The 16,268-nt window shown below is 38.6% G+C and overlaps 1 protein-coding gene across 1 annotated transcript in view; it reads left to right on the forward strand.

Annotated features, from left to right (window-relative positions):
* Nucleotides 1-3,470: 3,470 nt before the first annotated feature.
* The window catches only part of LOC123455057 (vomeronasal type-2 receptor 116-like), a gene marked incomplete at its 3' end in the record, with an annotated part of 32,112 nt that continues 19,314 nt past the window's right edge, over nt 3,471-16,268 (forward strand). The window contains exons 1-2 of the mRNA XM_045134743.1: nt 3,471-3,553; nt 6,719-6,808. Of these exons, the coding sequence (XP_044990678.1) occupies nt 3,471-3,553; nt 6,719-6,808 (173 nt within the window). The remainder of the gene's footprint in view (nt 3,554-6,718; nt 6,809-16,268) is intronic.

The raw sequence follows: 16,268 nt of genomic DNA on the forward strand, positions 1-16,268 counted from the left end.
TCTTGATAGGTATTAATTTTATGTAATAGGAATTTTTATTTAAAAAAATATACATTTCACCCATGAATTAAATTTGACAAAGCTTAAGCAAGATATCCCAACATATTTTACCTAACAGGAGCAAAAAGATTATAGTGACTGAAATTAAATGACTTGGAGCATCCTTGAGAATTTATAAACATTTGAAAAATCTTTAACTTTAGGCATAGTGTTTAGGCTTAGCCTGAAAATTCTTTCTTACATATGCACACCTTTATCCACATACTTTAACATTCTGATCTAAGTACCACTCAAAAATCATTTTTAATGAGCATTTTATGTCCAGCATTGAAAAGTTCCTTCCCAGTTTCTTCATTCTACTCATCTCACCCCATAATTAACCATGTTTTTTATAAGACTATTAAGAGTAACTACAGCAAATTTATTAATCCTATTACTCTCTGACAAGCATGTAGTCTAGATTAAAGACAATTCTCATCATTGATTCCTCTAACACACTTTGAAATGATTTTATCAGGATTAACTAAGGCAATTTTGTTTTGTCTTAAGGCAGGCTGTCCTAGAAATCAGTTCAGTTGCCTCCTCCTTTTAAGTAACAGGACATTACAGTCATTTTAACATACTTGGCAAATAAGTCACCACCTCAGAGAGAATTTTGTTGTTTTCAATAATCCTGTATGTAACTTGAAATTCACCTAGAACAAAAACTGAGTAATTATATTTATGATATCATGTAACAAATGACATTGTTTACATAAAACTTTAGTTCACCATAGGCTTTAGTTAAAAATGACCATTTTTTCGCCCTTGCCACTTCATGGTTCTGGCTGATACAATATAAGGAGGTTCCCAGGCAACTGGCAAAGGTCACAGGGCAAAGCCTAAGTTTGGGTATACCAGCATTGGAGAGGGCGTGGCCTCCTGTAGCCCGGGGATCCCTAGCAATGACTGGGTAGCTCAGGCCCATCTCCTGAAGGCTCCAGCCTATCCCTGCAATGCCCAACCCAGGTATATGGGATTCCTCTGAACAATTTTTCTCTTGTGGCATGAGTGTGTGCATGTGGTGTACATGTGTGTGTATGCATGATTATATGTGCATGGGCACACATGTGAGGGCACTCATGTCCATGCAGCAATCAGAGGTTGACATTGGGTATCTTCCTCCATCACTCTGTCTTATTCTTTGAGACAGTCTCTCTGAGCCTGGAGCTCACCAGTTTGACCTGACTAGCTGTCCAGTGACCCCTGGGGCTCCTCCCACCTCCTCCTCCCCAGTGCTGAGAGTGCAGGCACATACTGCCATGTTTGGCTTTTACATGAGTGTTGGGGGTCTCAGCTCAGGCCCTCATGCTTACTCTGAAAATGCTTTCCCCACATCGCTGTTTCCACACAACTGAATCTATGACCCCTTCAAAATAAAAGCTTTGATTTAAAACCGAGTATTGCAGCAACTGGGGAAACAGGGCTTCTGTGCATGGACAGAGGTCTCCTGACAAACCTGGATGTGCTCCAGAGTGTAGATGACTGGATTGGAGAAGTTTTCTTTCTTCTCCCCAGTCACGATGCCCCCAACAACACAGAAATTTATCTTCAGCTTTCTTCCAGACTTGGTCCAGGAGGTCTGAGTATCATGGAAGAAGTGCTCATCAAAAACCAGCTCCATGTGTGCAAAGGACATAAAAGCCACTCCATTCATCCCTGTATGTTTCCCCAAATAAAAAGAATTATATACCCTATGGTTAATACATATGGCTCAACACATACATACATGTACACACACATGTCAATTTTCCCATACATTTTAACAGCCTATTCTGAAGATTTAACTTCCAGATTGGTTGGGGCAGGATAAAACACAATAACTTTTATTCAGCCTTGAATCATAAGGAAATTATGACATTATTTCTAAATAGATGAAATAGAACTTCTGGTTTTTTTTTTTTTAAAAAAATAACAAGGAAGCCTCACAATGATGTTTAGCACCTTTTCTCTAATTTGCAGGATCTGCATTCTTCTTTCATAGACTCACGACATAGATGTCAGAAAGTGACACTTGGGAGAGGAAGTAGGAGAGACAGAGTAGGGACACAGTGACGTGTGAGGGATGATGCAAAGAGCACCACATTATCTCATAGTCAGAAACACGCAAATATAACCTGACATGTAAACTCGTGATACAAAAGCAGAGAAGAGACACTTGGGTTGAGGATGGGAACCAGTGGAAAGAGAGAACAGGGGTGTGGTTAATGTACAATGTGGAACACAATGTTATATGTGTATGGAAATATCCTGTGAAATCCACTATTTTGGATGCTCACTAATAAAAGAAGAAAAATAGACATATGTTCTAGGCATTATCCTAAATATTTTATCTCATGAATGATTAAATTTCTCCCTCCCACCATAATGGAACCCCCTTTTTGTTTTTCTGCCTCTGCCTCTTAATTCTCTCCAAGGACTTTATTCCCTCCCTTTAAATATATGGATGTTTTTTAGACATTAAGCTATGTGCAGATAAGCACAAACGATGGAGGAAGGAAATGTTTTAGATGAATAAAGACATCGCCACAAGATAAATATCCATGGGGATTGAGCAGCAGGGAGGGACTCATGGTGTGGGAATCCATGTGAAGCTTAGTGTCTGTGTTGACATTGAGGGACTGACCAGACAGTTTGATTCACCATGAATTGGGAGTTTCATGATTGGTAATGCAAACATTGGAAAGCAGTTACAGTTGTTGGAATTCTCCACATGTGACTGGTAATTATCAGGGCATGGTTGACATAGTGATGGTGAGTTCTCTGGGTGACTGTACACTGGGCACATGCAAGCCACTGCCTGTGTTTGGCAGTTAACTATGTAGGACCCATGGTTCTGCCTGAGCTCTGACTCCCATAGACCCTTTCTGATACTTTCAATTCACATGTTTCTTGGACCCTCTGATGAAATCCACTTACATCATTTCAACTGTTCTCCAAACAAATCACTATTGGCACAGACCTGGAAAAATATTTCATCAGATTAACTCATTCCCTAGCAGGCGTCTGTGGACATGAGTGAGGTCATGGCACCTGAGGCAGAAGAGGATCTTCACAACATGTTTTTCAACCTCTATTTGTCACTCAGATGGGGACCTCAGATGCAGATGCCCAGGGCAGAGTGTCTCATATTCCTCCAGAGAGAACAAACTTTGTGGAAAGTCACATGGGAAGTTGAGCGGCCTTTCCATTCAGACACAGAGAAAAAACAGACACCCCTGGACATGCACGAACACATCTCATATATGGTGAATATCTTCATGACAGCACATGTCTTACCTCTGGTCACGTATATGTCTCAGAAAGACATGGAGAAGAGGTTCTCCCTGTTTTTTTTCTCTTTGCTCTTGAACTTTCCACACCAATTTGGCAGTTTCACTGGAAGCAGGTGCTTTTGGAGAACAAATCCCCAAAAGCACATTTTTGAAGGCATGCAGGATGACTGCATTTTTGATATTTATTTACAGAAAGAGCATATACCAGAAGGATTTTTCATGTACCTTCTTAATGAAAAGTAAGTGTCCTGTAGTTGCTTCATTTTCTGTATGTTATCATCACCTGTTGATGCATAAATTGTATGTGGCTGATTAGCTAACACTGTAGGTCTTCTGTCATATTACCTCAAATGACATCCATATAATGTGACCAAAAATTATTTTGGTCTTGTAATGAGCCACAGTGTTTTGTGTTTCTTTCCACACCTCACCTAAAATGGTAGGAGTGGAAATAAACAGTCCTCTCTGCCTGGCTTCCTCACAGGTTTCCTTCTGTTGCTAACCCCAAGGCATGTGCTCAGTGAACTTCTCAGAAATAGTTTCAGTGACTGTGTTCAGGGATGAGCTGCTTCAGCCAGGTGTCCCTTTGTGTCTCCAGTGTTTCTTCACTGGCATTAGTTCCTAAGGCCTCAGAAGGGTCACTTACCTCTGTGCCACACTTGACAGGGAAAACCACTCATGTAAATACTTATTGACTCATTAGAATGATGTGGCAGCATCACGTAACGACATGTGTGCTCTGTGACCTATGGATCTGACATTAAACACAGGTACAAGACCGCCACCCACTGAGGGAGTTCATGCTCTGTGAGGTTATTGTGCATCACTGTGACATATGCATGGCCACCAATTTGAATTTTATGAATTTCAGGTATTTGCTAAACATTCTAATTAATGAAAGAAGCTGGCACTTAGTCAATTGTGAATCTGTGTTTGCCCTTCTGGTATAAATGGGATGTCAGTGAAGGCACTGAATGCTGTCCTGGTCAAAAATCCTAAAGCAGCAGTGGCTTCCAGTGCTGGCCACTAACATTTGCAAGCAGGGGTGTATTTTTCACTACAGGTTACCTTTGCAATTATGAAATAGGTCTGTATCTTACATTGTTTGATACAGCATTTTGTCTACTCCTCTATATTTCTAGGTTTTCTTACTATATATTCCCTTCTTTTCCAGTAATTTTATAAAAAGTATTTTCAAACTGTGACCAATGTGCACACAGTGATGCTGATGGTGATGCAGTGTTTTGTGATGTCAGGGGTGCAGAATCTGACCTTTCAGTAGTGGATGTTTTTGCCTCCATTCTCTTGTCATTGGCATAAGTATTCTCATTGTTTACACTTAATAGCATTGCTAATAATACTATGTTTAAGCTGGGATATATCTGCTATAGACAATTCTACTATTTAAAAAAAAAAAAGATTGTGCTCTGTACTGGATATATGATTGGCAATTGCAAATTGAGAGAAAAGGAGCAGATTTCAGATTCCCATGTCTGAAAATAATTAGTTAGAGTTAACAGAGGCATAAGGAGAGGTTCTGGTATAATGCGGATTTCTAGAGAAAGATGGTATGGGTGATCAAACAATCCTTTCTTGATTTAGTTGAATTTGGAACACAGGGATATCAAGTGATCAGACATCTATATTAGGTAGATTGTCAGAGAAATTCATAGCTAAATTTAACAATGGGATATGAAAACAAAATTCTAAGTGAGGGTTCTAGTGGTAAACGAAATCAGGGAAATCTCTAGAATTTGAACAGAGTGCATATCTTGATTTTGAATACAGCAGAGTAATTTCAGTTTGACCCAACTGCCTTATAATGCTGGATGTTGGGTAGAGATATTTTCTGTGTTCATTAGCAGTGAGACTGGGGTGCCTCCAAATCCTCTCCTGCTCTCACTTTCATCTTAGAGACCAACGTGCCTCAGTGACTGCTTCTTCCAGTCATGTGCCCTGGGCATGTTGACTATGACTGAAAGAATATAATTACAATTATACTGGCTTTTAACATTCAGGTGACACATCCTCTCAGCACTGGATTCTAGGGCTCCCAAGGCTTGTTTCAGTCATCCTAAATTCATAAGGAATAAGAGGAACACTAAACCAAGGAAAGCATTTTCCTGCATTAATTACATCTTTTGAGAATTCCTTGGTAAGTGCATTGCCGGTTATGCCTGTTTGCCTCTTGCCCATCTCTGTGGGTCACACAGCACCTCACATGCTCCATGTTCTTAGAAAGTGAATAAAACTCCTTTCTTGTTCTCCCTCTTGCTATTTCATTGCACTTCTAATTGTCAAGTATTCCAGAAATAAGTAGATATCATAATGGTGGAAATATTACCCTGTTCTGATTTTATGGGATTTCAAACATGGATCCTGTAACCATGTTCACTGATGACAAGAGGAGATCTCACAGGTCCATCTATGTATGTCCCTGTTCATAGCTTCTGATCATGTCAAGTGTAGGGCACTGGAGTGGTTGGATTCATGTGTCCTCCAAAAACCATAGGTGTTCTGATTGCAAAGTTACCACATGATGGAGCTTTGGGAATCAGCACTTCTTGGAGGCAGTGTACTTTTGGGGACAGACTGATGGGCATTTAACCAGGTTCCCCTTGCCTGTGTTTGGCATAGTCTCCTGTTCCTGTTGTCCACTTTATGTTAGCTAGGGTGAGATATCTAACCTGTTCTCATCCCATCCTTTTCCCTGCTCTCATGGGACATCCCCTCAAGTCGGAAAGCCAAAATAAGCCCTTTATTCCCCAAAGCTGCTCTTGGTCAGGTGATTTCTGCCTGTGATGCGAACCTGACTGCAACAGGCCTTACTGTGCAGTTAGCTTCATAGTGTACTAGGATGTAGCTACTCACACCCCCACCTTGTGTGAGACAAAAGTGTTTGCTTTTAGAAAGGTGTCTAGACCATTTTTTTCTTTAATTTAAATCAACGTATTGTTGCAGGGCTTATTCATATTATTTAGGTCATAATGTAATGTTTCCTTTTTAAAAAATATTTATATATTTTATTTATTTGAGAGAGATTTAGAAAGAGGGGGAGGGAGAGATAGAAAATAAATACAACAGCGCTTTCAGCCACTGTAAATGAATTCCAGATGCATGTGTCACCTTGTGCATCTGGCATACATAGGTCCTAAGAATTGAATCTGGGTCCTTTGGTTTTGTTGGCAAGGACTTTAACTGCTCAGCCATCTCTCCATCCCCTCTCCTTTTTTGTGAATGAGATTTTTATCGATTCATAAGAAAAGTAGTACATAAGATGTTCAGTGGATACTCTAGGCTCCAGCTAGCCTACATTTCACCAATCAGACAGGGCTAAGATGCATGATCATTTTTCCCGAATGTAATTTTATAGCTGTTAATAATGTTTGTGCTATCTTACATAGGACAGGTTACAACTGTGATGATAATTTGGGGCCCAATTTACAATTTGTTCATATAATAAAGTTCTCCCAGAAAAATGAAAATTCCAAAGGGTAAGGATGCTTTAAATATAAAATATTTAAGAAAAGCTTTCTCTCTGTTTCTTCATCTCTTAAGTAAGAAAAGTGGTACTTATGGTTGCTACAAGGTTGAAATGTGCTAACACAGATAAAGGTCCTGGCTTACAATAAATGCTCAATACATTGTAGTTTACATTGTTCATCTCAAAGACATTAGGCCTCCTCCTGCTTAGACTATGTCATTTCAAATGCAGTAGAGCTCTGTTAGGTGACATCTGCCTTCATCATGTTCTATTGGATCTGTCAATTTGTAGTTCTTATTTGTACAGAGAACTCACTTATGTAATATGGTATATATGCCTCTGTTCCTTGTCATGTAGTAAATTTTCTCAATAATTTTTATCTCTTGATCTTATTTCATAAAAGAAAGAAGCAAGCTTTTACCTAATGAACAAATTTAGCAAAACTTGTCTATTTCAAAATATACTAATTTTAACTTTCTCTTTTTTACTATTAATTTTAATTTTTTATTAGCTAAGTACATATTCAGTGTGTAAATAGCACATCTTGTTACCATACTTCCTGTCATGCCTGTGCCCCTCCAAAGGGCCCCTCCTATTTGGGGATGCCAGTTTTCCCCATGGGTATTGTGGGTCATGAATTGTGGGGGTAGCAATCAGTTATGGGGAAGAAGCAATGTTGCTGTGTACAATGTCCCAACTTGTGGATCCAACAATCTTTCTGCCCCCTCTTCCTTGAATTCCCCTGGATGATGTTGGTTTTTTTTTTTTTTTAGGTCTACTTCAGTGATGAGATCTTTGGAGCCTCTGTGTCTCTGGATCTCTGGTTTGGTAGAAGTTGATTGTTATCTTTGTCTATCTCCTTCACCCTTGTGCTGATACCAGGTTCACCAAGAAGCAGCATTCTTGCTTATCTCCCCAATTACTCTATGGTTTAAGCTGGGGCCCTGATGACGTGCCCTGGGCTGACTCTATCCTCAGATTCTGCATCCATCTGAGAAAGAGAAGCAGACTTTCCAATGGACAGTTAAGTCAGCACTGGATAAATAGGATAACCATTATTAGTTTAGAAAGAATTTGATAGGTGTGTAAGCCCTCTTGTAGCCCAAGATTGGTTGGAGCTTGAAATTGGAGAACAAACTTGTTATTTACATCTGATTCTGACTTGTTTTCCAGTTCCAGTTAAGGTTTCAGTTCCAGTTAGCAGATCTGTTAGCCAATACAAGAGGAGTTGGTAAACCATGATGCTGTGTGCCACTATTGTACTTGGGTGAGCATCACGTCATGTAGTTTGCTGCTGAGTAGACCTGGAGTCCTTGTTGGCCATTTTCCCCCAGTAGCTTATGTAGCATCTTCTGGCACTAGATGAGCTGACCATCTGGGGACTTCCAGCCCCTCTGTTCTATTTTAATTTAATTTAATTTTTATTGACAACTTCCATAAGTGTAGAAAATAACCCATGGTAACTCCCTCCCTCTGCTCACTTTCCCCTTTAACGCTCCACTCTCCATCATACACATTTTTCTGTCAACCAGTCTGTCTTTTATATTAAGATCATCATCTTGTCCACCTGTTGTGAAGGACTTCTGTAGGTAGTGTCAGCACTGTGAGATCATGTGTATCCAAGCCATTTTGTATCTGGAGGAGTGCATTGTAAGGATTCCTACCCTTCCTTTGACTTTTACATTCTTTCTGTCACCTCTTCTGAAATGGACCCAGAGCCTTGGAAGGTATGATAGAGATATTTCAGCACTGAGCACTCCTCCATTACTTCTCAGCACCATGGTGTCTTCTGAGTTATCCCAAGGTAATTGCATCTAAAAAGAGAAGATTTTCTAACAAAAAGTGAGAGTAGCATTAATATATGGGTAAGAACATAAATAGAAGTGCTTACAAGGCAGTTTGGTGAACACAGTGAACACATTTAGCCAGACACCACACCCCTAGGGCTCATGACTACCCCTGTGTAGGTTTTCAGTGTCAGCGATGCATTACTTCCCATGGAGCAGGTCTCCAGACCAATTAGAGTAGCTTGTTGCTCCTATAACAGACATGCCACTATTGAACTCATTGGATCATTTGCCTGGCTCACCAACTTTAAGGCATGCAGTGTCCACTATTGAGTATCTTCATTGGTGATTTCTCTCTCTCTCATTGAACTGCATGAAGCATGACTTTTTCTACCTTTCTGTCAGCTGGTCTACACGGAGGAGGCTTTCAGTTCAGCTCCAGCAGGGCTTCTCAGTGACATTGCAGCAGTCTTCAGCAATAGGGTCTGACCATCTATTCCTGGTGGGAAACCAAGGGCCTAGGCAATGGCCTGTAATGTTTTGGGGGCATCAGGGACCTCCCTGGCCAATACCTCACTGGAAGGTATCCCATCACTAGCATCGAAAATTTTCTAGTAACAATCTATGGCTTCTGAGTGTCCCATTGTTCAAAAATGTACATTTCCATATGACTTATTTATAACCTCTTAGATTTGGATCAGCCCTCCCTTCTCCCTTCCTTCACTCAATCTCTTCCACTGACCTCACTTAGGCATTTCCCCCCTCATTAGACTGTTCTGCTTACATTTATACTATAGCATCTTATAAAGTCCTCCCAGTTTATTCCTTTTATATCCCCTTTCCAGCCAACTGACCTCTGTTACTGAGTTTTATTCCACATATGAGGATCCACATATGAGAGAGAACATGTGACAATTGGCTTTCTTGGCCTGGGTTACCTCAAATAAGTTGACTTCACAAATATAACATAAGTCTAACTAGCATGTCTACCATGTAGCTTAACTCTTACTACACTCGAATTAGCTTACATACACATATTATTATTCTTGGTTCATACATGTACATGATTTTGGATAGCTATGCTCCTCCCACTGTTCTGACCCATCTCACTTCTGACTTCTTTGACTTAGCTATTACCCAGTCTTTACTCTTAGACTTAGATGATACTGAAGGTCACCTACCTTTCATATCTATGATCTCTTATATACTTATTTTTAATTGTTTTTAGTTTTAGGAAAAAATGTTGACAAAATGTCCTCCCATAATACTAATATCCCATGACAAATGGATGTTCAATTTTATCAACATGTTTATGTATTTTGATAAAATATTATCTTACATACATATAAAGATGTAGATAAATAGATAGATAGATAGTAGGTAGATGGCTGGATAGATAGATAGATAGATAGATAGATAGATAGATAGATAGATAGATAGATAAATGTAAATTGTGTAAATTTAAGATATTATCTAATGTTCTAATAGTGTATTCATTTTGACTATGTTCACATTATATTTTGAGGTGGAGATAATAAGCTGTAAGATACATCATGAATGTAAAGCCGCTTCTCTCCTATGTTATCTTTTTGGGAAAAAGGTAGAGAGACATTGAGATAAGAACACACCATGACCTTCAGCCATTCCAAATGAACTCCAGATGCATGTGCCACTTTGTGCATATGGCTAATGTGTGACCTGCATAATCGAACTTGGGTCCTTCGGCTTTGCAGGCAAACTCCTTAACTGTTAAGCCATCCCTCCAGACCTCAATAATGTCTTTCATTAGATTTTGTCATAAAACCCTAGTGGACTTTTCTTCTGCTCCAAGTGCCTGGCTTGATTATATTGTGTCACCTATTAAATACTACATTACATTATTTGCATTCATATACACTGTATCATATTTGGGGCTCATTTATGGAAAGAACTTGGAAGGAGTTGAAACGTTAATCTAAGAGATACCTTGCAGTGTTGAATGCAGTTTCATGGACAATTACTTTCAGAGATGAAAGAACTGAAGGCAGTGAGAACTGTGGAGTACAAGGATTGGCTCATGAAGGGAGGAGAAACTTTGTAGATACTGGGTTATGCATTGCACTGTTAGGCAGAGGTAGGAGGATCGTTGTGAGTTCAAGACCACCCTAAGACTACATAGTGAATTCCAGGTCAGCCTGGGTTAGAGTGATACCCTACTTTGCAAAACCAAAACCAAAATCAATCAAACAAACAAACAAAAAACAGTATGTGTGACATACTTGCTATGTTCTCATTGACTATACCCTGAGAATTTATTCAAGGTTGTGTTGCATGGAAATGGACTGGTCTGAGTAGATGGATATGGCACAGAAAGAGATAAAAGCTTAGGGCCAAAGAGAAAAGCTTAGTTCAGCTGCAAATGTTTGAGACATCATAAGAATTGACACTAGTCCAGCTGTTCTCCATTGGGACAGCAAGAAAAATGCTGACTCTATTAAAAGTAAAAGGCCTGAATGCTGAAAGAGTGTCCTGCCCCTAAATCTGGCTTTATTATCTCCTGGATTAACAAAATTGGCAGCCTGTCTAGTACTTTCTTATGCAGTATTAACAATTGATAGAAAGGATCTTTGGATTTGCAACCTGGTTTTGGGTGCGTTTTCTTGAGGGGTGGGGAATGGCCATGAGTAATGTGAGGAAGAACTATTGGAAGTGCCTGCATGGAGGTCCAGTGGATTCATGATGATGAACCTTCGGCTGCACTAGAGACCAAATGGAGTTACCAGATCTAAGAGATGGCTGCTAAAGAGAACTGCTGGTTTGGGATAAAGTTTTTCCCAGTGTGTAAGCAGACCATCTGGAGGGGCAAAAGTGGAAACCTCAGGCAATTTTCACTTGTTAGTGTTGTTGGACATGGAGATACAGAATTTGTTTGCCCATTTCTTTTAAATCTTGTATTTGTTCAATGTTTCTTTACTTTTCTATGTCATCATTTACAATTTTAATGTTTACTCTGTGCCATTATTTTATTTTTATTTTTATTTTTACAGCTAACCATTAAGAGCCCTTGCACTACAGGGATGTTTGTACAATGTTAGGATCGATAAAACTATGGGGACTTTTAAAGTTCAACTGAATGCATTGCATTTTACAAACATGGTTAGAAATTTATGGGGGCCAGGGTGGAATGTGGTGATTTGAATTAGTTGTCCCCCATAAAGTCATGTATTCTGCAAGGTTGAGCCCTGGCTGATGGAAATTTGGGGTGGAGTGTAACTGAAGGAGGAGTATTACTGGGAGTGAACCTTGATGGTTTGTTAGCACTGGCTTACCTGTGTAATTTTGGCATACTTTCTTGTTGCTGTTATCTTCCTGATGCTGGCCAGGAAGTGATATCCAGCCTTTGCACAGACCACAGTGTTTCCTGTAATGACAGCGTTTACCCTCTAGTTGCTATGCCAAAATAAACCATTTACTCCCACAAGCTGGCTTTGGTTGGGTGTTTTGTGTCAGCAATGTGAACTTAGCTGCAGCACTTTGCATAGTATAATAATTTCCAAATCTACTCATTTTAGAGTGAATACCATCATTGTGTTCTTCATGCTGAATGAGCTGAGCTTCATTTTGTACATGTGCCCACATTCCACATCTGCTTGTCTGTGGGTGAGCAGTTACTATGATTCCATAATACGGCTGCTGGGCAAAGTGCTGACAGGAATTGGATACCAGGTGACTCTATACTGGGTTGACTTATATCCCTTCAGGCATGTGCACAGGAAGGTAGACCTGGATACTGTAGGAGTTTATAGTGCATTGTGCATAACCATTTACAGAACTTTGTATCACCATCAGAAAAATTTTGGTGGATCATTGATGATACTGATATTGACAGAGGCTTACATTCCCAGCAGGAAAAGTCAGGGATTCCTCCTGGGTCCTCACCAGACTTTCTTGTACTTTGCTTGTGTGTGTCATGGTTACTTAACTGTTTTAGATGGAGTTAAGTGGACATTAGTTAAATATTATCCTAATGATTAAGTATTATATTCATTTGCTCTGTAATTACAGGTCATGTGTACCTCTTCTCCTATCCTGACTGACTGGTCAATGTACCCATTTATTGTTTGGTTCACTCATACATTTCTGTTTTATTGTTGCATTTTAATATATTCTCTGTATGAATTCTTCTCCATGAATTGCTGTAAATTGTTCTTAGTAGGGCACTTTGTGTGGTTTGTTTCCTGTGCTGTGTGAAAGGTTGTATTTTTCATGTAATCTCATTTATCAAACCTTGCTAGATTCCTGGAATTCTTGGAATAGTTTCCCAGAAGTCCCAAATCTACACCTATATGTTGAAGTAATTTCCATGGTTTTATCCTAGCAAGAATCCCTTGCCTCATGTCAAGGTGCCTTATTCTTTTTGAGTTAATTTTTGTATGAAATGTGGTCTGGTGGCATTACTCCATTCCTCACCATGTGAATATTCTTTTTCCCTATATTCATTAGAACTAAAACTTTTCTCCAATATACATTTTGGTGACCTATGTACAATTTGATTGGATGTAAGAGCCTGGTTCATATTGTGACACTTCCTTTAAATCACATTGTATCCTTGTCTATTTTTGTGAGACTGCCACATTTTTCTTATCATGGCTCTGTAGTATGAAATCTATAGTGTGAAATCTGGTACAATGAAACCTTTTGTATTGTGCTTCCTTCTCCTGACATCTAAGTATTTGTGGATATTCTGTGAAAACAGATGAATTTTACCATTTTTATCTCTATTTTCATTATAAATATCATGATCCAATATTGTAAACTTTGCTTTACATAAAACACTATTTTGAGAATTTTATGGGAGAATTTAGGATAATCATTGATCTATTTAAGAACCAGATTTGCTGGTTTTTTTTTTTTCCTAAAATATTTTACATGCTGTCTTTCAATATTTTTTTAGGTTTGGGTCTGTGATACAAACTATCTCAGACTCAGTCACATGTTATTTGCTCCTGTCTTCAATGGTTACAAGGTCCACTCTTCCTTTTGTTTATACTTCCACATATCCACTCAACAGGTATTTTCTCCCAGGTCAGATATAGAAATGGTTTGCATATATTTCTGCCATTGCATCTCTAGGCTTCATTTGTTACATCTTTAACCAACACAGTGATGTGATTTTAAAGGCAATCAGTTATATGAACAATGATTAGTTATACCTAGTTATTTCATTTGTATATTTAATGGGAAATTTATATGCAATTCAAGAAATTATGTTTTATGTTCCCGTTCATTTGATGAATTTCCACATGAGAATTTTACTAGCAAAGCAAAATGAATTTCTCTCATGGTAGCTTCAATAATACTTTATTATACTTTTTATAATAGTTGTTTGGTGAATGAACATTGTAGCTTATTTGTTATAATTTGTGAACATTAAAGCAAGGCTATAGTTTAACAGTGTCATATTCTAAGAGCCTGTGTGATGAGTCATTGGATACTATGTCACATGCTGGAAGCTTGTGAGATACTGAAGTGATGCACTGGGGAAATTTCACATTTAGGCTGTGACCTCCCAACATACATTGTGGAATCTCAATGTTTCCATCATTTTCTTCTTTACATCCCTAAAGTGACATGAGTGTTTTGTTACACTACTTCCCTATGATCCTCTGGTCTTCTACATTCACAAAAGCACTAGAAACCAAAACCCCAAATTGTGGATTGAAATCTCCAAGCCTCTAAGGCCAATAAAACCTTTCTTCTTTTTAAGGTGATTATCTCAAGTATTGTGTTTTAGCAGATAAAAGCTTAAATTCATGAAATTTTAGGTGTGCACATTGATGTATATCATATTAATATGTTTGCTTCAGAAAAACTACAAATGAATTCTAACAATTTCCGTATCTAAATTTAATCTTTTCCTGAAAAGCTGAGAAATGCTGATTGTTGATTGCTTTGCTTCTCACTTATTTTTGCTTTATATTTCTAACTTGTTTGTGAAATTACACTTTAGAATTTTGATTAAATTTTCATTATTATTTGTGCATGTGTGATTGCATATTTGCTCATGCTAATGCTTTTTGTGCCCTATTTGCCTTCACCTTCCAAAATATTCTCTTGTCTCTGTCTCATATATTGCATCAGCCTCAGTGTGGTGGAACTACAGAAACCTGCCACAGCTTCTGGCTTACAACATAGGGCCTGGGGACCAGAGCCTGAGCTTCAGCAGTGAGTGCTTTATTCACTGAGCCATCACTCCAGACACTCAAATAACTTTTTAAATTTTGAATTTTTTTATTTTAAAAAATGTTACTTGAGATATGTGTGTATTGAGTACACAAAGGGTGATACTTCTTCACTGATATACCCACTGGTAACTTGCCCATGCTCCTATATTAACCCACATGTGTGCTCATGTAAGCAACTCTAGTAAAACTCAAGTGTCACATACACAAATACACACAAAGACATGGAAATAGAAGAGTGGTTAGTTTAAATGTAAAAAAGGATCAGTTGAAGGGAGAAAGAGAATATAAAGAGAGGTGATTATGTCCAAGTATCTATGACTGGGGAGTTGGCTCAGTGAGTGATGGTGCTTTCTTGCAAAGTCTGCCAGCCCGAGTTGAATTCCCCTGTACCCATTTAAAGTCATGTGCACAAAGAAGCACATGCACGTGGAATTTGTTTGCAGTAGCCAGAGGACCTGGCACAGTCATTCTCTCTCATTCTATCTCTGTGTGTGTGTGTGTGTGTGTGTGTGTGTGTGTGTGTGTGTGTGTGTGTGTAGAGCTGTCACTCTTTCTCTCTCGCTCCACTTGGAACTTCTGCAATTGCAACAAAATAAGTAATATTTATAAAACTATATGTATTCTTAATATTCCTAATGAAAAATTAAAATTAAGCAATGGTCTACAGTTGTTCTTAACAAACTATCACTATGATATGATTGGTGATATTTTTTAGTTTTTTTAAATTTTAATTTATTTATTTAAGAGCGACAGAGACAGAGAGAAAGACAGATAGAGGGAGAGAGAGAATATGGGCACACCAGGGATTCCAGCCTCTGCAAACGAACTCCAGACGCTTGCGCCCTCTTGTGCATCTGGCTAACGTGGGACCTGGGGAACCGAGCCTCAAACTGGGGTCCTTAGGCTTCACAGGCAAGCGCTTAACCACTAAGCCATCTCTCCAGCCCTGGTGATATATTTTTATATAAAGTAGGGTGGACTATCATTCATAATTCAAACTTTTCTGGTGTTCATACTCAACTTCCTATACCTTCAATGTAATCACAGGACATTTTTACTATAAATATTCCATATATATAAATATGCCATCAGTCATGGAAATAATTTTATTCATTCATATGCTTCTTTTTGCATAATAACTACGTTAGGTGACTAATTTATTTTTATAGTATTGTGATTCATTGAGACTTTGTGCATATATTTGCAATGAATATGACAGTACATATTCATGACTTCTCCTTCTTAATTCTGCTTTGCTTTTCATTTTCCGGACTACACACACTTTACTCTTTTTTTATTTATATGTATATATTTGAGAGAGAGAGAAAGACAATGAGAAAGAGGCAGAGAAAAAGAGAGAAGTTGGATAGAGAATGGGTGTGCCAGGTCTTCCACCACTACAAGAGAACTCCAGACACGTGGGTACTGGGGAACAGAAGCAGGGTCTTTGGCTTTGTAG

The sequence above is a fragment of the Jaculus jaculus genome, chromosome 15, assembly GCF_020740685.1.
Source record: "Jaculus jaculus isolate mJacJac1 chromosome 15, mJacJac1.mat.Y.cur, whole genome shotgun sequence".
In the NCBI taxonomy this organism is placed as follows: Eukaryota; Metazoa; Chordata; class Mammalia; order Rodentia; family Dipodidae; genus Jaculus; species Jaculus jaculus.